Source organism: Neodiprion pinetum, chromosome 6 (assembly GCF_021155775.2).
Source record: "Neodiprion pinetum isolate iyNeoPine1 chromosome 6, iyNeoPine1.2, whole genome shotgun sequence".
NCBI lineage: Eukaryota > Metazoa > Arthropoda > Insecta > Hymenoptera > Diprionidae > Neodiprion > Neodiprion pinetum.
This window is the reverse complement of record NC_060237.1, coordinates 25,080,939-25,107,701: the sequence shown is the minus strand read 5'-3', so window position 1 is coordinate 25,107,701 and position 26,763 is coordinate 25,080,939. Positions and strand designations below refer to the sequence as shown.

Genomic DNA, 26,763 nt, shown 5'->3' with positions numbered 1-26,763 from the left:
GATGAATGCACCACAGTGATAAATGTCCTTTCCCCTTTGGGATTACGACGTTGTTTATAACACGTGTTTGGTCATCCGAGAATGACTGTGCGAATTCAAATCTTGAGGCATTTCAGAACAGGTTAAAATTTAGGTTTCCCAATCGTAGTCGGTGGCTCATCATCTCGACGTATTCCTGATGTCTACGCATATCGGCCGGTTATTTCTTGCCGATAATTCCGGGGAACCAGTCATGTAGACGATGAAAAATGCTGACCGATCGAAGATAAGGATCGAGATCGACGGTAGCGTGAAGTTGGGCTGAGGAGCGATGGTCATGGTGCCCGTGCCTCTTGCCCAGCTGATGTTACCTTCACAGTGTTTCGTGGAGGTACGAGGGGCGCGTTCGGCCCCTTGACCCGAGTTTCGTCTCGATAGAACCCGGGCGCATTCCTCCATGGGGCAATGAAATTACGTAACTAGCGAGTAGGTACGCGGGTACGCGCCGGTCCAACGCTGCCAATCCATCGGTAATAATCTCATTAAATCCTCCCGACGATTTAATGACACGTCGACTGCCGCTGCTGGCCGCTCCAAACGAACGAACCACTCCGATCGGAACTTATTACTTTCGAATCGAACGAAGCTCCATCGCCTGTCGTGTTTCTACGTCGAAAAGAGCGGTCAGGTGCCGCAAGCACGCATCTCACGCATCTCACGCACGCACGTGTCTATCTCCCGCGTGTAACATCGTTCGCTCGTGTTTCTACATTTAGTTTGCCGATTTGCCGCTCAATCGTCGCCATCTAAATTAATTGTCTGTGTCATTCGTCGCTTCGTCACTTAGATGTGTGTGTAAAAAAAGCTCTCTTGATAGGCTTCTTCACTTAGTCAGCTTTGAGGGAATAAAATGAAACAAAGAAAAATTACAACTTCGTTCTCAAATAAACAGGAATACTTGATAACGTTATAATGTTGTCGAAATGTTTGAATTTTTCACCGATAACTTCCAAGTCTGTGGATATGTTCGGATGAGTGATCGAATAATTGACGCAAAAAGTTTACGTAACAGTAAAAACAGATACCTATGACAAATGATTAATTCAATAAAAAGCAGTTATTCAGTTTAGGCGATCAAATAGTAAGGGTGCAGAAGGCAGAAATGAAACTAGCTACTCGTGCCCGTTACGAAGTCGACCGCTGAAAATTATGCTGATAAAGTGCAGACTCGTCCCGGAATCAAGGCTAAGGGTTTCGTTACGCCATGAATTCCCGATGAGGTTTGAAAATTCGAGCAAGGTGAGGCCTGGACACTTCGCGTAAGGAAAATCAACGTTACAGTAATGACATTATGCAGAATAAGGAAATAAAAAAGTCCTAAAATAAGTTCAGGTTCATAAAGTTCGAAGAGATTTCGAGCAGCTATAGAACGCTGCGCCGGTTTACACGCTGATTTTTCGCTGACATCTGGTGTCTATGATACCGAATAACTCGTACTTTATGACATTTCTATGAAATACCAGAAACTTGACGTTTATCGATACGTGAACACTGATTCGAATTGGAAGAAAACAAGTGGTTCCTTTTGCCTCGATGATGAGAAGGAGAAAAAAAACTGCAGCGCGAAGAAGAAGAAGAAGAATTCTTTTCTGTCGTGGCACGCGGGCGGAGCGAAAGCTGGGAATACCGAGGCGCGGACAAAGCTGGGTCGGGAAATATTAAGGGAAACTGGAACGGCGTGTAATCCGGGGTTGCATGGCAGGCGCGCACCGTGTAGTCGGGTTGTTTTCTTTGCCAAACACGCGCTATATTATTGTCTCGTAGGATATTTAGCGTCTCACCGTTGTGGCTATGTGGCCCAGTGCTGTTAAAATCTATTCCCAGCTCTATTCTAAGTCTGTCCTCTGATGTGTCGTCTTATTAATGTCTACTCCCCCTTAAGCCCCGAAGAGCCTCAACTCTGACGCGTTGGTATCTGTGCAACCGCGGCAGACGCGAAGACGGAACGAGCCTCCTACGAATATGTGTGTTTAATATACGTATAACAAGAGGCGGGTAAAATTGGATTCTCGTATCACTTCTGGTAGATGATAATTCATTCGCGGAGCGGGAATTATACCGAACGACCGCTTTGGCCCGATGACGCGTTCCACCGCTGAAAGAACGAAGAAAGAGGACGGAAAAGACACGAAAATACCGCAGTTATCGAACGAATAATCTCTGACCCACACTACGGACAACCGGCCGGTCTAGGTGCAAGATTCAGCAGGCCTATAATTTTACTCAACTTCGATTTATCAACCGGCAACCCGCGTCCGTTGCCAGTCAACCAGCGGGCGCGATAGGCGACCACGCTTCTGCAAATCTTCCAGGGTACGTAACTTGTACACACTTCACTCACGTAGAGTCACCTTTTGCTGCAGCGAGGCTGTGCCCTTGCTTTGCGGCTGGCAGGTCTGACTTGGTCGAGAGGATTTGAGGGTTCGATAATTCATTTCCTGAATTGGACTCCATTTGGAGAACTGCCTGCTCATTGTCAGCGTAACAAGCCGTTGTTCAATCTCCTTCGGTTTCGGTAGCGATCGGCGTGACAACGATGACTAGATTTGAGACAAAACCTATCGATGGTATCAACAGTTTTTATACATCCTTATTTTTCTCTAAATTGCAAGAGCTATTCTTACAGCGTTTCTGCAGCCTGCGGGTCGTTCGAGTCGCTTGCCATTTAGTGTAACAGCAGATTCGCAGGCGGCAGAACGGATTCACTCTTTCAGTGATAATCACTCGCGCGTCTGTTTGCATTCACGGGAAGTAAGCTGGGGCGCTGGAACGGTGCCAAATAGATGATAATACTTGGCGAGTGGTGCATGAAAATGACCGAGGGAAATAAAAACACATATTTTTTCCAAGCGGTCCCTTCGACTCGAATGGAAAAACAACACGGAAAGTTCCATGGGTCAGAGGATGGGAAAAGCGGCAATTGACCCAATTCGCGATTGGGAAATGGCCGGATTGACCTCGTAGCTTTGAGGACTGCAGACGTATAACTTGTCTTTTATCTCACGCGGAAAATAGCTCGCTCACTTTCACGTATAGAAATAACGTACCTAATGTGTTGAAACAGCTGCGATGGCTTCTCTGTTCCTGTCACGAACTAGCGAATGGTATGCACCGCAAGTTCCTGGACGATAAGGAGCGGGAAACTCGAGAAGTGGCGGCATAGATGGAGAGGAATGGGAAAAAATTTGCTGAATTATTTGCCTCTAAAAATTTAGCTGAATTTGGAGATTATGGGGAATTTTTCGAAATAAATTTCCACGATTTTCAGCAATACTTATTTTCTTTGAAACTCCCGACGGATTCTTATTCCAATTCGCTTCGCATATTTTAATCATTGTTAAAAAATCATGACCATAACATTTGCATCGATGATGTGTTATTAATTACCTAGATAAATCTCGGAAAAAAGCTTTCAACAGAGTATGTGAGTTGCTCTCATTGCTTGGTCAGACGTGTATAAGAATAAAAAATCATGTACGTTCACCTGACGTATTGCAAAATAATTATATTTATTTTGTGTGAAATAGTGTATTATATTAATACGTAGACGTACAAGCGTAACAGTTTGTCTGGCAATATAATCGGCATAATAAGGGAAGGTTTTGTTTTCTGGCATGGGTAAATATTATTACAATATTCATTTTACAGACCAGATTTCGCCTTAGAAATAGGTACACTACACATCGTTGTGTAGCCGAGCTTTGCGGATATGAGATTTTCATTTGGTTTATTCTTAAATTTAACAACAGAAGCAGAGGAGGTTTTCACCCGCCCGTAGCATGTAAACTGTTTGAATTAATGCCGCCTTCAATGCGTTTTATGTATTTTATGTGTTCTCCAACATTCGGAGTATTTATAGCATATACGTGTGTGTGTGTGTGTGTGTGTGTGTGTGTGTGTGTGTGTGTGTGTGTGTGTGTGTGTGTGTGTGTGTGTATACATATATATGTATATGCGTAGATACATATATTTGCCGGCAGAGCCGGAAGATGTCCGTTGAGTTATGGTATCCCAGTCTTGTCACGTCGATGTGTGGACGATCGCACAGACGCGGGTCGACGTGCAATGCCAACACGCGGAAGGACCGCGATTCGATATTAATTTATCAGAACGTCGTAAAGCCCTTAGGAACTTTCGGCCATCCGTAGGATCGGACGTGCGTGCATGACGTCTAAGGTTTTCAAATTTATACGACTCACCGCCGTGGCAGGTATTAACGAGATATTACAGCCTACCGCCCCGCTCGAATTTCTGATCATTTCGATTATAATTCTGATTTATTTTCATACCGGCAATCAGGCGGCGGGGCTTTTAAGCCGTAGGTGGTGAGCGGGAGGAGCGATAATTTGCATTAAAATGTTGAATTTATCTTGCCGAGTGATTTATTCCTCGGCTCCTTCTTCTTACATTCTCGTTTCAAATTAGGCGTATGTACCAGACTCCCGACGGATGTTTCGGGATCGTTGCGTGACCGCCCGCTCACAGCTGCTCATTATCAGGTCATGAATTGTGAAAATTGAATAGATACCGCGTTATGCTCGCGTTTGTAACTTACGTTCGGGATTTGGTCAGATTTACGGTTTTGAGTTTTCGAATCTGCAGCCTTGCTCCTCATCGATTCTAATTCCTTCCTTATTTGTAATTGGTCAACACTGACCGTACGTGTACGTACCAATCATTGTTGTTAACGGCGGCACGAGTGCGCGATTGTTATCCGGATATTTTTATAGTCCTCTTCAAAGAAATTTGTTTTTCTCATCACCGTGTAATTTATACGCACAAACAACAGGCAATCCGGCGAGAAGTGTTTATTATAAACTGCCATACATGCAAAATCTCGATGTCTCTTTCCATAGTGACAATTTAAGGAGAGACATTTGTGCCGATGTGATTCGCCGGTCACACGACCACATCCTCTTTTGCGCGAACCGTCCAAGCCGCCTTCTGCACCGCACTGATTATACAATGTGCTCTAGATTTCTTCATCATTCTCAGAATAAGATAAATCGACGGTTGTACGCAAAGTCCACGATAAACCTGTCGCGGTTCTCTAAAGATACGACAATCGTCGCAATTCGAATTATTTGTGGCTCAAGTTTGACGAAGCGTGACATAATAAGAATAACTATATCTCAATTGCAAAGGAACGCTTAAAAACGTTTGAGGCAATTGCAATTGAAGACGAATAACGCTAATTGGTTCTGCGCGACATTAACGAGTGACGATATTAGTCGAGTAGGTACCGGGTACGTGACGTTTCGTGCGATTTCCTGCATCATGCTGAAAAAGATAGAAAGCGTGGGCACCTTTCGAAACTTGAAATCAAGAAATCAGTAGGCACGTTATATATGTTTCCTGATTGAGCGCGTGTGCAGCATTGCGACGCATGAAAACCCCGTTTGCATTCGATACACTTGATCAACGTCAGTCACGGAGACACGATCGAATCAGTCACAGCAAATTTGCATTCTCTTCCACGTTATTTCCTAATTGACAAAGGGCTGTGTTAATCGTCGTCGCGGTATCACCTACCGATCAGCCGTTCCTCGGCCTTCGACACTTCCACACGCACCGCCAGAATTTTTTAACGAAGTAGGAAACCGAGCGGCGACGTAACGCGGAATATCACGTACGTGCTCAAACGAATGACTTAGATTTATAAACAAATTGAATCCGAGTGATTTTTATTAAGATATAGAATCACAGAAAACGACAGCAAGTCACTGAATATCGGCCAGAATGCTGGAAAATCTTTGAAAACACATACGAAACAGTATGATTACTAACAGCAGTCAGTGGAACGTTAATGAATTGAAACTATTCGGTGTTTACCGCGAGACCCGCAATGACACAAGGGCAATTCACGACGCTTGTCGCGTAATTCCAAAGTTCGGAATGATTTCCAACGATTTGAGTCACGTATCTCGACATCGATTCCTTTTTGTTTCGTACAACATTGCAGTCATTCAAGTCCCTTCGATTTACAATTTCATTTCCAACCGTGAAATTTATGACTTCCTCGCTCGTCATAGGCTGCGCCGCAACCGTTTCGTTCACGGAATTACGTATTATAGATTACACATGGTAGGTACAGGACACGCACGTATAGAAGAGGCAAAGGATCGGGGCATGCACAGTAAGACAGTAAGAGGAGTATAAAGAGTTGCAAAGGAGCTCTGCGAGACGCGGGGCAGCAGAATAATGTGTGTTATCGCGGTTGCGCGGCACGGCGGCACCGCTTTTGAAGATTGCTCGGCGGGACTTGCGCCCCGTAACGTACCTCCTCTCCTCTCTTCTCTTCTCTGTACCAACCTACCTACTGCAGATGGGTCCGTCCGATTTACATACGCCCGACGCACTCACACACGGGGCCTTATTAACCGCCCCGCACCAACACACGTCCTCTTATTAAGCACACCCACAAGCCGGGATCCCGGAGGGACACAGAAGCGCCGAAGTACGGCCGCATACCTTGTTGCGCTAACAATACGACCGCCCACGTGCGGGAGTCGTACCCAGATATCTCGTTTTATTATTATTCCCGGCCTCCCTCCCCACCCCCGTTTCTTTTTCTTTCCGTCTTATTTCCTGCTCGAGACTTTCTCCACCCCGAGCCGGAGATGCGCGTTGTGCAACGCTGTAAGCAGTAACCAAGTCTTTCACGGATTTTGCAAATTTTTCATCACTGTGCTTTCGCCCCGGGCGTTGTATATAGTCCGACGACGGCGAAACGCCCTCGGTAACGAAGAACGACACGGTGTGCAATTGCCCACGTGTAGTTCGAGGAGTGGATTGTATAGGTACCGCATACGTATAAAACCACCATTATACGCAAGATGCTCCATAAGACTTTATGCGCCGGAGCGTGCGTTCGTCTTTTGTTATTCCCGCGGGACGGAGTAACGCGTCGCTCCCATAATATGTATGTGGCCTGTAACTACCGCAGGGTGCGCCATCCCGAGCGGGACAAAGTCGAAGAACGCGGAATCTTTCTCTCTCTCTCTCTGTCTCTCTCCTATAGGTTTAAGTTTAGCTTTTAAGTACCGATTGTTAACCGCAGTATGTCGCTGAGCGCCTTTCCTCGGCCGGTCGTCGGACTATCGTGAAATTTATGCGAGATATTGAATCGGGCACTTAAATAGAGAGGTGATGTAGCCACCCAATAAAAGAGGGTTTCTGCCGTACCTCGTGCGCAGAGATGGTTAATTTTTCCCACCTTGTTAGCCGTGCATCGCAGTTGCGGAGCAAACGCACCTGCACGTTTCAATTTCTATCAAACAACAGCCTTGACGGCGATAATTTTTCAAAAAAATTTCCTCCGCTACGGTTCACTGTTGGCCTTAATTTTGACCAATGAATAATAGGCGTCACCCCGAGTGTGGCGGAGTGTTGCGGTTTGACGCAGGTGGTCCATGGTTCTCTCCTCGGTAAGGGGACGGACTTGGCGTTCTCCTCGCCCTCGGCAAGTCGGCGTCAGCCCCAATGCGTGTATACGTGTATTCGTATATCAAAGCATCTATAATATACGCCGGTCGACGTTTCCGAGATATTTCGTATCAAGCGCCTCTCGAACACGAAGATACGCCGGTCATACCGCGAGAGACGAAGATATGCAAATTTTCGTTTTTATCCGGCAGTAAGTCGCGCCTCTCGCTCAGCTGCAACCAACCGACCCGTTTCGATTTTATTATGCAGCGATGCGAGCCCGCGGTAAATATATGTTCTCTCTTTCGCGATCGAGTAAAAAACAAAACAAACAAAAATATTTAAAAAAAAAAAAAAAAAAACCGACGACAGAAAGAAAAGAGAAGAAAAAATAAAGAAGCGAAATAAATTGATGCGAAAAATTAACACCCGGTCGGATCAGCGACGATGGTATCTCTGCTATTTATTTTCGCTCCCATGTGACGTGGTGTGCGAACGTTCGAAAAAATGACGTACTTATCTAGATTAATCGACATCTCGGCGGTCCTTGTAACCCAGATCTTGATGGTTATATGGCCGGAGCGCGGAAAAGGATCGTGAGTCACGATTAACGAAATCGAATATACATTGACATTCCGCGATTACGTTTCGTTTCGTCGAAAGGACTTATAGCCCCGAATATCGCCTCCTTCGCGCCCCGTCGATCCACTCGTCAACTGTCAGCGCGTGAAAGTCCGAAACAAAGATGAATTTGTCCTGGGTATTCCTACCGCCTCGATTGCCACATCAATTGCAGAGTCGACCGCTTGTCGTCTCGCTTACATCCCGGTCCCACTTCTACAGCACCTCGCGATCAATAAACCATCGAGAAGAACTTTTCTTACGGTCTACGGCTGGACTAACTGCCTGCTGCATTGTAGAACTTCGTACCGACTGGTTTGAATTGCACCCAGAAATCGAATTTCTCGACGGTTTTGTAGAAAATGAAAATAAACGAGGAAAACTGTAGACCGGCGACATCCGAACGTCGATGATTCGAAGCTTTCGGCCCCCCAACAATTTTCCCGATCGGTCGTAACAACAACAAGTACGGCAAGTATCCTGTGCTCAGAGTTGTAAGGAAACAGAGCTTACAAGCCTGACGACAGTCAGCTCTGTGGATGAAACGTTTGCTGGGCATGATGAGCCCTGAGCAACGGTTCTAAGTATTCAAAGCACGCGTACCTTTAAAGTCACAAAGTGACCGACCGCTCGCAGGGACGACTTATCAAACAGTATCCGAGCTGAGGGCAATTGCGTCCGCAGTGCGATGCTCGAGTATATATTATACAAGTCGGTCGCAGGAACGTGCAGCGGCGATCACAGGGCATCGCGGCGGGTGCGTGAAAGGGTCCGGTAACGCCGCGCCACGCCGCGCCAAGCCGCGCCAAGCCGCGCGGACTTCCGTCTTCTTCCTCCCTCTCGATTCGATTTTACGCGGATCCACGCGCTGCACGCGCCCCGAAAGCGCACCGCGTGCATCCCATCATGCATCACGAGCGTGCTCTGCGGAAGGGGATTATTCGTCCGTGGCTGTGGCTGAGCCTTGGCCGCATTCACGTTGGAGCGCCGCGCACGCTCCGTAGATGAAACAACAGATCCTAACACCGGTATCATAACATACGAGCAACATATCGCGTGACAGGGAACACAGGGCCCCGCGCCTGACCCTCTGACCCCTCGAGTTTTGTACCCGAGCCCGGTGAGTCAGACCTTTGTGAACTCCTCGGTCGAAGATGCCGCCGCTGCCCCGGGGGCCTCACGAAACTTTGGGGCACCGTTTGGGTCCGGCCACGTTCACACCGGTCCCAAATATCCCGGATCTTTGATTCGCGAGTAATTTTTTCATTCTGTTTTACTCGTTAATCTCGCTGATCGTTGTCGTATAATATATCGTCGAATTCTGGTGTAGAAACTCCGAGGAGGGTTGTTTGACTCGAGGGCGAAGCACGGCCGTGGCTTGGGTTAAGCGTCATTACGTTTATTAACGGCTTCCAGGCACCGCTGACGACGAGATCAATTAACCCTTCCAGCCGAGGTGTCAACTCGCAGGTATATTTTTCCCACCCTGCACTACGCATAATAAATCATAATTATATCCTTGGTCTTGCAAAGTAATAATAATGCAGTAATTTCACAGCGATCTACCTAATGGGACAGAGTTAAACTCAGTTAGTAGGTACTACAGCGTAAGCTGTAAAATCATAAAACAGCCGAGGCGGGTGATACGATACATAGGGCACGGTATGCGGTTCATTTGGTGAAAGTCAAGCTGGATTTCCATACAATGCGGGATCAATTTGAAAACTCGCAACCTTCGGTCCTCGCGAAGGCTCTTTACGCTGCGAGCGCGGAAGAAGTATAACATCGGTTTGCATTCTGCAGCCTCACTCCAACGTTTGCATTTAAATTTGCGAAATTTACGATCGCGAGATTATCATCGCTGATCATCGCATTGCACGATATTGCGCAATTTCCCACAACAATATTGGGTATACTGTATTCGCGAATTTATCCGCCGTTGGCCATTTGTTATTTATAATTTGTTTTTTATTTATATGCATACATATGTATACGTGTACACTGTTTCTCGTCAGCGTGAAGATATGCGTGTCGAGACGAAGATTGAGAAAAAAGATATGATCGGTGTTTCGCGGGTCAAAGTATCCCAGGGCATGGCAGGGGCCGACTCGTATTGATCCCTTGCAAGAAAGAAAGAAATAAAGAGAGAGAGAAGAGAAGGAAAGATAAAAAGTGTTGCACAAGCAGCGTCCACCTGTCGATTCCATGCCGCCGCTGCCTCCGCGAGTGAGTGACGACGATGCATTATGACATAGGGAAATAAAAGGCGGGGTAAAATATATGAAGTACGCACTGCGGAGTGTATCGCATTATACAGAGATTAGGAGATACATAATATGTATGTTACACGCGCGTTGCCCGAGGCGGGTAAAACGCGGCAATTGGCAATATTTATAATAAACTGCAGTTGCAGTTGTGTATTAAAATTATTATTCAACGATAAACCGAGTGAAAAAAATAAATAAATAAATAAATAATGAAAAAGAAAAAAGGAAAAGGGGAATTTGCAATTAACTCACACAGTATTGCGTCGGTCTTGCCTATGTATATGCGCGTAATTGGCCTTGCCCAGAGAAAATTTTTACATGTTTTCGCGCAATTTGCATAATCTCTGATGTGAGCGTCGAGCCGTCGATCGATTCATCGCTCGGTTAATTTAAATACTGAATATGTACCCCGGGAGCCATTAGCTTGTAATTATCGTTACTTATTGGCGGTAAATGGTCTGCGCTGGGATTGAACACCGATGCGAGTACATACCTACCCCAGTGCGTTTACGTTGATTTCGATTCCATTTCTTTTTTAACTCAAATGCCTCGAAGCTCCCGGTAACTTGCGCCAATCCTTACCTGCATTCGAATAATTGAAATACTTTATCCTACACTTATGCTAAAATATTTTTTTCCCCTCTACTTTGCACAGTCCTGGCAATAGTAAACAAGAAGTTATTTGATATTCAAATTATGACCATATTCGTGACGATTACACCTACGCGACGCGTATATTACAGACAACATGCCTGCGAAATGTTACACCAGCATTGCAAAAAGCAAACGCCTTCTCTACCAGACAATAGAGAATTTATAGTTATAATGAGGTCTCGAGAAAAACAAAGTCTATAAATATACAATCTATAATACGTGGTTAGATGTCAATATTCTGGGTATACATTATTCATCCAGAAAATTTGTCAGAGCCGAGCTACGCATCGTAAGTTGCGTGGGGTGGATACATATTACGTAAAGGATTATTTATGTGCGGTGATTATTACACGCGTACCCATGACGACAAGGCTTTAGAAACGCAACGTAAAACACAATGGTCTTGTTAGAAGAAGAGTTAAACAGCTATTATACCTCACGTGTTTACATTGAATTGAGGTGCTGCGGGAGAAACCGAGATGTGGGCTTACCGCATATTCCGCAAAACTGTCGCTAATGATTCCAGCTACTTTTTTATCCAATGATTTATTACACGTTGCATGTTATACGTCTGCTGCTCCGATTACAGAATCTCGGAAATGTCGAGAGGAATTACGCAGCGTTCAACTTTATACATGCGTGCACGAATAAGTAAGCGCTTAATTAATGTAAATTAGAAATACCGTGAAGGGGGATAAAAATCGCAGTAGTTGAAAGAAAGCTGAGGTATACGTATGCGAGCGGTCATCATCATCGTCATCTTCATCGCTACGCGTTGCATTACATCATATATCCAAGGTTGCCAACGTGAAAAATTTTCGCCTGAATAAAAACAAGTAATTTAGCGAAAGTTAAAAAAAAAAATTTAATGCGGAAAAACAAAATGAAAAAAAAATAATGACGTACGGCACGAGTGAAAAATAGCGGGGTGGATGAAGTTGACACTTTAATTGGCACGGCGTGTATACAACGCGAGGGAAGCCGCGTGACTCGAGCGTCGCATCGGAAACAAGTTTCGGACGCCCACGTTGCGGTCAGTAAATGAGTGGAAGCGCAGTTATTTCGTTTCAAGTATGAAAAAAGAAAATGTCAAGAGAAAGAAAGGGGAACAAAAAGAAAAATAAATGAATAAAAAGTAAGATGTCACACCAGAGCCTAGGTTAATCAGGATTTGTTAATTACATCGAGAAGGCGGAACATCGGCGCCGGGCAATATTTCTTATTATACCGCTATTCGAGGTCGCTTGCTGCTGAATTAGTCGACACGTATAATATGTATAAGAGGGAACAGACGTCTCGTGGTTGAGGAAATAAAAGCCCGGCGGTAAGGTCCTAAACTGCACGAGATGCGGCGCAGATGACGAGGAGGTAAGTTTACAAGGCTGCGCAAGTCGGGGGACGGATAGAGAAGGTGAAAAATGGAGAGGGGGCTGCGGGCAACCTGCTTGAAAATAGCCTTGATACATTTCGCCTACACCGTAGTGAAGAAATTGTTTTTCCTGCACCTTCCGCGTGGTCGTATACCGGCATGGGCGTCCAGGGACACGTCAGCGAAGTCCTGCAGCGCTCTGTCGTCGCCACTCTGCAGCAACGGATACCCAATGCCTAATCAGCACCACCGACGACATTTGCCCTGAGCGTTTTTGCTCAATCCTCGTCGGTCCCGCGTGGGATGATAAGATTTTGGATTGTTTCAGGAAATGGTACGACACAGTATTCAGAGTGTAAACTTAACGGCCTTGGTGATAAAGTCATGGTCCGGTACCGCGTTGCGTGTGTACAATGCTGAGTTTCGCAGAAAAAAACGGAGGAATATCGAACAAACGAATCAGGTATAATTGCACCACTTTCGAATAATAATCCCGGTCGTTGTCGTAATAGCTTATCATGCCGCGGGAGCACCTGGTCAGAATTGGATAAAGTGGTATCGACATTTGTTGGATCTAATTGTAGCTCTCTCGACTCCGGGGATCTGCGTCGCGAGGACGCATAACTCTGAATCCCGGCATTTACACGGTGCGCGACAGCGGGCAAGAACGATAATTGAAATATCTATAAGAGGTAAGTAATATACGGTAGGAAGCGGCGTGCTGCTGTACATACATTGGTAGTCACCAGGCACGTGTCCGTGGTTGAAGCGATGGTGCGGTTATAATTCACGAAAGGCCGAGAGAGCGAGAGAGCAGGAGAGAGATAGGGAGGTCAGAGCAACGTTCAGGTGCATCAAAATATTTTTTTTACGGATCAGCGCAGCGATCAGGTGTTCATAGCGGAAAGGAAGGACACGCGGCGATATCCGGACGAAACCAGGTGGCGTAGGTACCCTAGGAAATATCATACCCCGGTGCATGATCACGACGACGGTGATTCCTTGTGTTAATACACGGACAATGGAGCGTGGGTTTAAGTCATCGTCGTCCTGCGTGGGATAACTTTATCGCCTTGACAGCCAAGTCGAAAACAACCGAGATTCGTTCTTCCTCTCCCTTTCGAGCTCGATTTCGTTGCGAGATCGTGTTTCGGAACTGCGATCGACCTTGAACGTACCTACGTTTATGATTTTCAATTTAAAACACGATCAAACGCACGATGTCGGAGCCTATCGGTAGGTACCCAATACTTGAACTAACTGGGTTTGTTACACTCAAATTAAACGCGTCGACAGTTTCTTCCAACAGTATGCATCGCTGGAATGCAGAGGACCATGCACATTCTGGATTCCACCGAAGACCACTGAATTTCTCCCGTTTTAGACCGAAGAACCGCGAGTGCTTTCTCGAGTAGACAATGTTCCTGTCCAATTGCAGATAATATATGGATTTCCGAATACAAATGACGTAGAGGTGGAGGAAAACTCAATGTGAAAACCCGGGTTTCAAATTTATCCACGATGCAACTGCGGTACGCACCAAATTTGTAGTGTATAATGACAAGAGATGTGGTCGGTAGGATGAATCCATACATGGAGAAGCAGGGTGGGATGTATTAGGTTTCGTTTGAAATTTGAAACACTCATCCTTCCAATTTGCCGAATACCCTGCCGAGCCAAGGTTTTCCAGGTCGTTATAAACACCCCGAGTAGCAGAGCCAAGTTGAGAAACTGACTCATTTGAGAAACCGGTTTAATCACTGCCTTCTCATTTCACTTAAACTCGAGAATACTATAATATACGAATCTGCAAGGAGAAAATCGCGTGCACCGTTGCAGTGCCTGCAGACAAAGTTGGATGAGGTTGTATTACAAGAAGCGATCGTTACCGCATCGACGCCTCCGCGGGTACCCATAGATACCTGATCGAATTCGGTGGCGAATGCCGAGGGAATAAACGCAGGAGAGCGATTTCGCAGGCGGCCGACGTTGGTACAAACCAGCGACATTACCGTAGGCAGAGCATGGCGTAAAAGATCCGGTAGGTAAGTCGCGGTTTGCGTGCCTGCGGTGCACAGTCACGGATATAGCGGAGGTAAGGCTGCAGGGGATTCGGGATGACCTTTGGAGAGGTCACTCGGCCGTGCCTAGGGCGTCGCTAATTATTTATCCCGCGGATTATTAACGCGAAATTACCTTCTCGCGCGGAGATGCAATGCAAACTCCCACAACCCCGACTGCAAGAATCGCGGCGTACGTGATCTGGATGCACATACGTTTCGCGTCTTCATCCTCCTGCACTCTCACTACGTCTTCTCTTTATCTCCCTAGGCGGACCTCGGTCGGCGGGATATTCGGCCGTTGTGGGTTAGTGGGTCTAATTAGCAATTAGCAATTAGCAATTTATCTCACTTTAATCACGAAGTTGCATAATGCATTCGTTCCCTGCAGGGGAGGAGGGAGCGCGATCATCTCTGACGTACCTGCCACCTCTGCACCAAAGGCGCCTGCGGCGCGTCGAGAGAGGCGGTGATAGAAAGTTCCGAAAAATTGTCGAATATGCCGCGCTTAATTAACCTTGCGAAAGGGCAATTATTCTGCATCGTGACGACGGTGGATAATTATTTTTACGCTTCGATTTCGACCGTTATAGCCCGTGTATGCGGGACACCTCGTATCTTTGCTCACCACCTGGGAGGCCCTCGAGGAAATTCGCGAAAAACCGTTATCTCAGCTTCTCGGCGATTTCTTCCAGATCCGCGCTGTGCCAAGTCGGGTCACAGATCACAATTTTAATTCCAATGATCTCTGGCCTCGTGACTGCCGGAGCAGGAACTACCAAATAAGCGCATGCACTTACGGTGCAAGCAAGGAGAACAGAATCGCTAATCTGTTGAGCATCGGTTCGGCAAAGTGCAGCGAATCGATCACTCGCAAACGGACAAAGTAACCGAGTCGCCGTGGTTGGGTACACTTTTTATTTACCACGTTTCGATCGCGTCGAGACTGCCAGTCAGTCATACAAAAGAGAGTATCGCGTAACGGGGAGGCGAGCTTGTAATACCGCGTCAAGAGATAAAGCTGATTGAGCGAATTATCAGCTGATTATCTTAATTAGACGGTTATTGTTGTGTCCCACGCTCTCTGACGCCCACGGTTTTCGGGTCCGGGTTCGAAGCTCGCCCTCCTTCCTTCCTCCGTTTCGAAATTGGTGCGGATATTTTGCAGGTTGCCGCGGGTCGATCCCCGGTTATTCGAGTATAACCGGCATTCACTCCGCGAGCGTAGGCATTCGGGTTTCTGTCGATCCCGCGATTACGGGAAGAGTGACACGTCGTACGGTCTGCTCGGTGATGGATCGTAAACACGAGTCCCGCATATACCGGATTATTCCTTGACGGCAGCTGGATTCGGCCGCGAAATAAATTGCTCATCTTAAGTACGTGTAACAGGGTGATTCAGGTACCATACGACGGAGAATTTCATTTCTCGAGGGTATTAGATTTCGTGTCGAAACTACGAAATGCAGATTCTCTTCAGCAGCTTCAATCACACTATAGTACGACAAGGTTGATTCTAGCATTCAACGATGTTGGTCGATCAATAACGACGGTTTTCTACGCGAGAGTGCGCTTATCAATTGACGCTGCACGAATCGCATAGTTGAGTTTACGCAAACTAGGAACGACTTTCATGGAATTTGAGGAACGTTCGGTTCAGCGCTTGCAAGCTAGTTTTCACGGTGCACCAAAATCACCCCGTAAACGAAACGGTTGTCGAAGCTCAGAGCAGCGCGTGCAGTTATCAATATAAGCCTGTAGAGTCGCAAGCATGAACCGCAGCCTGCCGCCAGCGGACGTGGGGCAACTTGGAAACTGCAGTTATTGTTCGGCCAGTCGATTTATGCGCCTCGTATAATAGTTATAGGTGCCCACAGTCCAAGCATACGGGTAAATCCTAACACCGCCGATACGAGGACCGCCCACTTTGTCGTATTTCTGTACCAAGTTCCTCATCGAGACTCCGTAGAGTCATTCAAAACAAGCACCTCGAATCCGCAGCTGGGAATTATTTATCAAGGATTGTGCAGGGTGGTCCGATCATTCCCACGTCGCTCGGTCATTCCTTGTCTCTTGCGATTTTCAACCGGCACGTTTATCGTGGATTTCGCGAGGCGGAGCGTCCGCGATACCAGCGCCATAAGGCCGCAACGCGGAAGGAAGAGAGGAAGTACCGTTGACCCTGGAACGTGTCGCGGGTGTCGCGGATGCCTCAGGACTCGGTCATGAGAGTTCTTTGGCTCAAGGGTTTCGCGCGCGTCTCGCATACTAAAAAACCAACTTCCTTCTTCTCGTTACTGCTTTCCGTCACAGTGCCTAGTCGCCGATGAATTCTAATTGCTCGCGGGTATCCGAACGGAACAGTGATAGCACGATAACTTATCCGCGCTATTGAACGGGCAAGTGAAATTCGGACGTTATAATCCGCGGCGTGCAAGTGATCACGGTCAGGGATTCTTAACTCCGTGTGATTTCTCGTGCGTAAAATTTTGCCGATTTTCAGATACATTTCAGCGAGACGTTGCGACCGTGGTGCGGTATCGGTCCCGTTAGTTCGGTCGAATGCGAGGATATGCTTCCGCCGGGGAAGTGCGACGTCTGCGGATCGCCGCGATGTTTATACATGCAGGAGACGCCTCTCGGTCGTGCTCGATGACTGCAGCAGTTATTTTGGTGCTGCCAATTATTAACATGCGCTGTTCGGAGGTTCATAAATTCAAGAAACAGTCGCAGTAAGTATATTGTAACGAAGTTGTGTTTACACCCTTTATACACCCTGGCACGGCTGATGCCGGCATAATATTCTTCAAATGTTTAATCATTTTTATAACGTGCTGTTACTCGACCAACTAATGTTATTGTAATGACAGTCAGTATCCAAACTTTAACAGGAGTACTTCGGTTCCAAAATATATCCACTTTTTCGCATATTAATCGCCGTGAGGCTTCTTTTGCTTCAGCCGCTTTAAAAAATCCGACCATCCGGAGACGAAGGTACGTAACCGACCTTATGCAGACCAGAAAAATCTCGGTAATTTGGAAAGCTTGTACAATCGTAGGCGCGGATCTGTGCAGGCACAACATGCACATAGGTACTCAAGCGAAGTGCACAGTGGAGGGCGTGATGCGGAATCGGACTCTGCAGTGAGCCATAAAAGTTGCCAAGCTTTTTATGATCAGAAATGGAAAGTTATGATCTTGTTTTCGTTCAATTAATTCGACTGGGTGGAGTGCGCAGGGACGTCCGTCTGTGGCACGTTGCAGGTCGTGGAGAGCCGTCGAAGCAGCACCCGCAATATACAACCGAGGCGAAGGTAGTGTTAAAACACGTTTTTATACAGGCATTTATAATTGGGCGCCTCGTTGGTTCCCCGAGTGTTAAACCGACGGGCGATCTTTAGAATTATTACCATTCGCTGGCGGCTAGAAGCGTAATTATGATGCTTAGCGTTCTAGCCCAGGATATGAAATTATTTTTTGATTACATACTCGTTGTTTGGTAACGGTTATTAATTCGACGGCGATATTGCACCGGTCTGAGTAAGATATCTTAATTAATTTCCCTATCTCGCACGATTTTCATCCTCGCCTCACCCTCTCTGAGTACAATATTCCAAACCTCTTTAACCTCGGTGGATATCGGAGAAACGAATCAATAGAAAAAGACAAACGCCTAAGCTGTACGAGCATGAAACGAACCTTTGACGCCGAGTCGAGTGCTTCGGTTGTGAAATTTCGGATTTTGGAGTCTGCGAGAGGGACAGGGGGTGTAGAAACGCGATTTGGTCCTCGCAAGCGGACAATCCTCGCAGGACGGGAGACCCTTAGACTTGACATTCGCCTACCGCCTGAACGCCTTCCTACGCCCCGGGTCACCTCGACACCGCTTATACGTGACGCACCGTGTTACACGTGTAGGTCGCGACTCGCCCAGACCCACCGTTTTGCACGATCGGCTTGCTTTACTTTCCGATCGGCTCTCCGCAGAGTCGTACTCGGCCGGTTCGCCCACGGCCCGCCTCCCGTATGAATATGCAACGACATTGTATGATTTATGTACCTAGACACCGGTATTGAACGGAGCGAGTCGCGCTTTGTGCTGCTATCACTCGCGTTTCATTCAGAGACCTGCGCCATAAATGCGTTCATAGATCGGTGCGCGCCATTCAACGATAATACGTTTCACCCAGGAAGTAAACAGTTGACGGGATTTCGAATCGTCGGAAGGCAACTGGACCGATCGATTCATCGTATTTTCGTTTCTGCCGAGGAAGGGAATACCTGCCTGCTGCAGGAGCTGCATGGCTGGATATTTAGACGTAGGAGAGAGGCTGGATGGTAGTGGCAAGTGCAGTGCGTGGCTTGGCTCTAAACTGACGTTTGTCAATTAAGCCTGACGCGAAGCAGGGGAGCGTGTCGGGCAAAAAACATCGGCGAAGCTGACCGGCAGTCAGGTGGATGCGGATAGTCGTCACTCCTCGCGTCTCGCGATCAAATCGATCCTCGGATCGCTCATTAACCGCTCGGTGATCCTGAGCGGGTCTTTAGCCCTTCTACCGTCATTTCACTCGACTTTTCCCTCTTTTTCTCTTCAATAACTTTTTGCTCGTCGACCGGCCCCGATGCGACGTTCCCGGATTAACCTGCACGCCGATACGGGGTGAAGTTGGAGCGCCGGTGATCCACGGAGGCGTGCAGCGCACGCACGCATGCACGCACCTCAAAGGTGGGCGCGCACCGTGCCTTCGTTCGCGGGAGAAAAAGCAAGGTGAGGCCCAGGGCGAGTCGAGGCAACCCGATCGACGAGCTAAGAGATCGGGGAAGAGAAGGGACCGACCGGGGCGCGAGAGATACGGTTAGGAGTCTATTTATACCGATGATGTCACCTCTCTCGTTTCCTACGCTTTCGCGATATCATAACCACCACTTCGAGCGCATGGCTGTAGCGGAGCAGAGCAAAGCAGACCAGGGCAGGGCAGGGCAGGGTAGCATGTGCCCACGCACGTGACGTCCTCCCGCAGAGATCGACGGATATGAGAGAGCGAGAGCAGGCACGGAGATCCCACCCAATAATCTACAAGATATCGGTACTCGGCCATGCGCCCTTCCGATGCTCCGAAGATTTTGAAGAGGCGAAAGATATTTTCCGATTTCACGATGTATTTGGTGCAAACTATTAATAAACGAGATACGATACCTGAACCTCTTTTGATTTTTGCAACGTCGAGTTACATACTCGTCAAGCGTTCAATTTCCGTAGTCCAACTAATTACCGTGAAAATAAAGAGAGAGTTAATCGATTATTTAATTTAAATATAACCAGCGAGCCAGGGTCGGGAGTCCGTAGTTTAATAACGCATCGGAGTAATGCATCCCTTTAAACCGGCTCGTAACAGGCCCCGGAATTCCAGGGTACAGCTGCGTAATAACAGAGCGCTGTTTTTAACATGGCGCCAATTATTGGCGCTTAGGAGTCGTTATTAGTCGCGCATTACAATGCACCCGCTTACCGAACGCGCACGAGGCCTGGGCATTTGGCCGAAGCGATGCAGCAGCTACGTACTGCATCGTAAATGTGCACTTGCCTTGAAAGTGATTACAAGTTATAACTGTATCGTTTATTCAGGATAGACGCGCGGACGATTTGTATTCCAGGGATTATGGCGCAGTTGATGTGACGCCTGGCTAACGCGCGGGGATATTTCCCGCTTTAATGCGGCTAAATGGTAGCCAGTAACAATAACAACACGGTAAGAAACAATCTTGTAACGATTGGAAGGATGAATGGCGGTACATGTAATAACGAAGCATTCGATTGAACGCGTAAGCGAACCTCAGAGCAGTTATACAAATTTTCCAGTAGGTACACATTAGGATTAGTGAATGGGATGTGTTTTTAACGAGTCAATTATTTTGATTCCGCTTTGATAAAACATGTGATTTAAAACCGTAAAACTCCTATTCATACCGAGATGGTCTTTCAAAAATAACGAAGCGATAAAAAATTGTTGTATATTTTCAAACTCTGTACAAGTTAGAAAATCTGAGGGTTGGCTCTGTTTCAGACAGTTCGTGTCTCGTAACGATTTTTTTGATTTGCAGAAAGACGCGAGGAAGATCGGATGGGTATGCACGCGTGTATACCTACGCAGAAAGTTCAACCAGATCGTGATTAATTAAGTGGCAAAGAAATGAAATCGCGATCTTATGAATATTCATAGGCAGGCAGACTGCAAATGTATTTCGCATACACGATCGAGTCAATTTCAGTTTTAACGGAAAGCCACGCGATCATGGCTAACGAGATGGGACAAGTCCGGTAGCGGTTTGCGTGGAGGTGCGCTGCTACTCCTTTTCAACGGATAGCATCCCGTATAGTGAACGATCGTGCATAGGCTATCAAAGCGTACATTTGTGTGCCACGTGCGTGTCTCGACGCACACAGAGGCAGGAACGGAGAGAAAGGAAGAAAGAGAGAGACGAAGGTACTCACACTCCTTGTTGCGGTCCATGGCGTGTTGAAGCGGAGAGTCGTCGACCTCCGCCTTTGGCGGCGATTGGCTGCCCTCTGCCATCCCCGTGCAGCCCGGTCCCGACGGTCCTGTTTTCCCTGCTGCGGATGTCACCGCTTCCACCGCTGCTTCCAATATTTTCTCCTGCTCCTGCTGCTGCTGGTGGTGGAGCTGTTTTTGTTGCTTCTTATTGTTTCCACCCTCCACCGAGCGCTCCCCCCTAACACCGAACAAACAAATCTCAGGTTCACTTCGCGGCTTTTTCTTCCCGTAAAACCCATCTACCTCCGCGGAATTTTGCTAATACAAAGAGAGGATGATTCGTGAAATGAAATCATCTCGTTAGAGAAAGTAAAGTCTCACCTCTCCTCTTTGGCGTCCCGTTTTACTTTCTTGTCTACTTTAGCGTCCTTGTCTTTTTCCTTAACTCCTTCCGTCTTCTTATTCTTTGACTTGGATTTGTTACCGTTCTTTGCGGTTTTGTGGGGTTGTTCTTGTTCTTGCGAGGTGGTACCAGCGGCTGCCGTCGTGGTACCGTTCGTCAGCTGTGACGATGAGCCGCTCGAGGACGAACCCGTCGCTCTGCTGCTCGTGTAATCCTGCGGAACACCCAAGTGGGACCAAATTATACCGACAACGAGACTCTGGGCCATTGTTATTTTCGCGATAGATGTTTTGCGAAAGTCAAATGTGCAGCTTAAACAATTGTTTTACCTTAAACCACTCGGGGTATATGGCACTGATGGTATCGAGGAGGTCTTGATCCAGTTGAATCCTCCAAAAGGGAGAGCCGCTGTCCAACCTGTGGCTAGACTCTGAAACATACGAGGAGAAAAATACTTCGTTAGAAAATTAATCATGCGCCAGTCGTTGAAAGCACAAGGTATTGGAAACTAAAGGGATGTTCGTTACTGTGTGTCATCGCGACGGTTTCACAAACAGAGCGATCTTTGACCGGGTGTTTCAATCTACGTAAAATAAAGCAGAGGGGAAAGTTTCGAACAGAGAGCATTTTCCATTGGACTGATCGGGCAAGCAAATTCGAGTCGAATCCTCGGAAGGATTTCTTCCCTTGGTCTTTGACAAGAAATAACGGTGGTCACGGTGGACAATGGAATTGTCTATGGAGTTGGTCGACAATCAAAATAATGTTCTCGATCACACTGAAAAATTTCATCGGCATACTCAAAGTTCCATTGCCTGCCCCTTAAAAATAATTTCTTCCCCATAAGGGCTAATGGTCAGCAGCGACCGATAGCTCAGCGGGTAACATCGGCGGATCGAAACCTTCGGGAATCCAGCGTTGCGGTTTCTTTCGCGCATTCCATGGAATTCCCTGTCTAATTTAAACGTCCAGTCGGGTCGCCTCGGCGTTGAAAGCAACAGAGGGAAGCGTCGCGTCCCGTCGGTGGGGGGAGGAGTAGCCGACGGGGATGACGGCGGGGGTATCGAGACGCTGCAGGATCACCGCAGACATTGGTAAAGTAGAGACTTAAAAGTTGAGGATCGGAGGAGGAGCTGGGGGAGGGACGAGAAGGAGAGCAAGAGACGTGGACCTCGTTACGACGGCATTCTCTGACCGGGGCCCGACGCGTGCCCAGCCTTCCTGATCAACTCCGGGTGAGCTCGTTCCTCGATGTCTCCCGCGGGACTTTCGGGCCACTCCGTTCTTCGTTCCTGTCGAATTTATCAGCTCTCTGTGCCACGGCACCGCCGCCAATGCCTCGGTGCATACCTGCCGCGATGCGGTGATACGTCGTCGATGCTCCACGAGCCGGGTTGCCGGAGACACCTATGCCCACTGTCCGTCGATTGGGCAAGACGATCTAGCCGAGGGATTGTGTTAGGAAAGGAAATTGTACCAGAGAAAGGACTACGAGAGTGACAAAAAGAGGCGTCGCACCTTGGAGCAGTTCGTGAAAGTCGAGTGGATGGATAAGGTTCATAGTAGGTCGGGGGAACGAGTAAACGGAACAAATAAACTAGAGGACTCTCATCCTCCTCCGGTGCTGATGGGCTGATCGGAGACATAGAACAAGGAGGAACAATTGACCGTTCGATGTTCGGTAATTCCTTTAAAAAGTCCGAGACCACCTTTCTTCGTCACGAACCAGCCAGTGGGAACACACCCGAGCAGACATGCCAACGACATTCCCGAAGTGCACCGGAGTTTTTCGCGGCTGCCGAGGCGGTGACGAGTGACTCAGCTTCGGAACGGCCTGTCCTCTCTTATTCTCCTCTCCTCCGGCTATATTCCTCTTTCCTTTCCACTCGCGACAAACCCGATCGATACACTCGGCCTCCAGCGCCGCGGTCCTGGTTCAGACCGGACCTCGAAGATTTATCTGCCCGAATTTCGCCGGGGGACCGATGTCTGCGCGATTCCAAGGAATGTATTTCGCATTCGGCCTCTTCACGGAATATGTTCCAGGTCCACCTTGTTTTTCGTTACTCTTTTCAATTACAAACGAGGTCTCTCCGCAGGGCTCTATTATTGTTTTCCTTCTGACACGGTACAAAGCTGCTCGCCACCTTAACGGCCAACTTTTCTACGGTTGCCTTCTTTTTGCACATCAACAGCGGGATCATATCGGATCGGTTCGCTCGTCCACGATAATCGGTGGAACTACGACAGTGGAGATATTTTCACGCGATCTTCCAGCAGAGATACCAAGGGTCAAAGAACATCCCTCGGGACTGACGAAGTTGGCCCGGTACGTGATCCCCGTAATAATTCCACTCCGACCAATCACCGACTTTTTACAATATTCGTCGAACGAGATTTCGATCGTGATGTATCGGTGGCGAGGATCGCGTCGCCGCTATTAGGCGCACCGCGGTACTTTTTGTACCAGACGTACCCGCATGTCCTAACATCGTGTCCCAACACGCGTTATAACCATAAGTAATAAAACGTATCGATGGTACCGGGTAGATGTATGCCAGGTATCGAGTCAAGACGGCGAACCTAGCCAGCTATCGACCAAGGAATGATTCACCGCGTGATTTACAGCTGTACCAGTGCCGCTTGCTCGTGTATGCATACTGATTGACTATCTATTCTGCTCTCGAGGACTATAGCCCACTAATCATTTATTGGGTTAAGGTGAAATCTCAAACCTGCTTCGTGCCTGGATATTACACGCTGTACAGTGTGACCTGACGGCGTGAGAGTATCGTCGATTGTGCCCGGCTGTCCTGCCGTGCCGTGGTGTAGCAAGGGGTACCAGAAAAATTCTGCCTCGAGCCAACGAGACTTTCTCATGACGATTATTCCGTGTCACATTTCTGACGATCAGCGAGACTTCGAGCCGGCAGCTGGCGGGTTGACGTATTTTCTTTCCTACGGCACGCGCCACATAAACATATCCCTGTCCCCCACGTGGGTACGCGGCAGCGTGGAATGCGCGGCACCTCGAGACAAAACCCAATTCCCGATCATCTGGTCCGTTTGAAGCCTACGATACGTAGATAGCGTAATTTATGCCCGGACGGTTTTAAACTCGCTGTAGCGTTACGCGAGTTCTAAAGCCGCAACAATACTCCATAATCTTCGGACGATCTTGCCCGGGTCGCCTGGCCTTTAATCTGGCGCAACGACCGACATCCGGAACGCAAAATAATCCCACACTGGTTTCGATAGATAGGCCATAAAGCATCGGGTTCACCGTTCAAAGAGCGATATCATCGTCACATTGCACGCGGCCCTAGGACCGCGCGCAAGTTTCACCTAATCTCAGTGAGAGCGATTGCGGCAAAACATTGTACACATGTTTCCGTTTCCTATCGGATTCGCCAACACGTGGGCAAGCACGCCTTCTACGATTTTCGACGATCTTGACCCGCGGAATGATTTCCGTGAGAGCTGTCTTCCAAGATTATAATATAACTCATGGCGCTTTTATTCGCATTTTCTTACACAGAATACACCGACAAGGTTGGCTCGTGGTTTGACTGCGTACGAGTGAGTAGGCATGATCATACAAGTTGCGGTCGGCGTGTAGTCAATGGAAAAATCCGGTAGACAGAGAGAAGAAATGCCGTGACCTGAATGAAAGGACCTTCGGATCTTTGATAGAACTATAGTCGGGCGGTAACGTCGACGTAACAGGGACTGAGGCTATAGCTAGGAGTTGGGTTGGACCCAGGTCGGTAAGAACGCAGAGCCTGCGCGGTAATCAATCATTTCGAACGCGATGTTTAAACAATAAATCACTGTTGGTTTTGTGCTCGAACGTGATACAAATTTCTATGCCAGTGAGCGTTACTGCGAACGCATTGAGAAGGAAGAAGCGTTCCTGCCTTCCGTTGACACCTCTGCTTAGGCTCAAACTTTTGAACGCTCGTCGATCTTACGGCTTGTCGTTTGCTTCAAACGTCGCACCTGACGAAGCTCCTGAAGAAAGGTAACGTTCAGTGTTTTACAGTAACTACCGTACGAGTTTCTACCTCCACTGGTTTCATTTTTGAATAGAAATAAGTCGAGTCGTTGCAATTCCACGTCACCAGGTATTCAAATTTTGGTTTCACCGGATTTAGGGAGTATTTGGAGTCCGGGGTTAATCAGTGACGCTTTCATCGCCAGAGTTTTACCAGATTGTAATAAAAAAGAACGAATGAATGAACTCCCGTGAAGAGACGATAATCCACAAACAGGCTCCGTAAACAATGAAGCATTCCACACGATAGTCTAGCGCTTGTTACAACAACTTGCAAAGACATTAAGGTGGGGTTCACGCGGTGCAGTTTCCCATAATCACACGGTCGCATCTCCGTAGATGGCTCAGAGTCGGCACTGTTTGCGAAAACGCGAAGCAAGGATCAATTGAGGAGAAGGCAAGGGAACGGACAAGGGGCTTTCTGGTTCTTGCGTGAAGAAAGCGAGACGACCGTCCGTGCATGCAGCGAAGTGGATGGCAGAGGGAATGGCCGGTTCGCGGTGAATAGGAGGCGCTTGCAAGCAAGCAAGAAAACACACGACGCAGACACAAGGCACAATAGCCGTGCTTTGCTGCTCATTAGAGGCAGGGTCAAAGGTCCAGAAGACCCGCCGCTTTGTATTTGAGCGCACAATATCCACACATGAGCGGCTTTTTAAGGCCCTCAGGGAAGACACGCGCGGTCCACGGCGAACAATGCGCGTTGCTGTAATCAAGTGATTCAAACACGGGCAGCCGAGTCATATTTTCTGAAGACGAAGGCTAATTACTACGTTTCCAGCAAATCAGAGAACGACGCGAATGCGGGGTGATTAACTGGATTTCCCCCCCGTTCGTTAAAAGCAGGTATTTCCCTGAATAACGTCGCAGCCGCAGCGATCCTTGGTGCATGGACAAATCGTGCAAAACGGATCCCAGGAGTAGAAGAACGAAACTAAGGAGCTGAAGCTTAGCGGCTGCACGGGGTGGTCGTATAAATCGGATCGAATTCGCATCACGGCTGTCCACCGCGCAGCCCACACTTTGCATTGACTTAGGTTATTGTAAATTACCTGGGCGGATGGCCGGTGTTCTTCGACACCCACACGACCACCGGTCGGTAGGTACGCGAAGCCGCGAATCTAAGTACGAAGCATCGGCAAGAGTCGTGGACCACTTAACCCATAACCCTTAGGTCGGTATATCTTCCCACAAAGCATCGCGATGAATTCAATACTTCACCCCTCCTAACTTCCTCAATAAATTGACTCGGGAGTTATAACAACGTCGAGATTCTGCGCCGGTGCAGCCTTTGGCGAGTCAACTGAAAGCTGCGGGTTGGTGCAGGAGATGAATGGAACTTTTTATTGCTCTTTTTAGCACTGCTGACGTTGGCAG

The 26,763-nt window shown here is 47.7% G+C and overlaps 1 protein-coding gene across 2 annotated transcripts in view; it reads right to left on the bottom strand.

The window, feature by feature from the left end:
• The window catches only part of LOC124221654 (myocardin-related transcription factor A), a 168,849-nt gene that overhangs the window by 37,254 nt on the left and 104,832 nt on the right, over positions 1 to 26,763 (bottom strand). For both annotated transcript variants that reach the window (XM_046631859.2, XM_046631860.2), the window contains exons 2-4: positions 21,662 to 21,762; positions 21,311 to 21,546; positions 20,929 to 21,167 (exon numbers count right to left, since the gene is read on the bottom strand). In XM_046631859.2, coding sequence (XP_046487815.1) covers positions 20,929 to 21,167; positions 21,311 to 21,546; positions 21,662 to 21,762 — 576 coding nt within the window. The remainder of the gene's footprint in view (positions 1 to 20,928; positions 21,168 to 21,310; positions 21,547 to 21,661; positions 21,763 to 26,763) is intronic.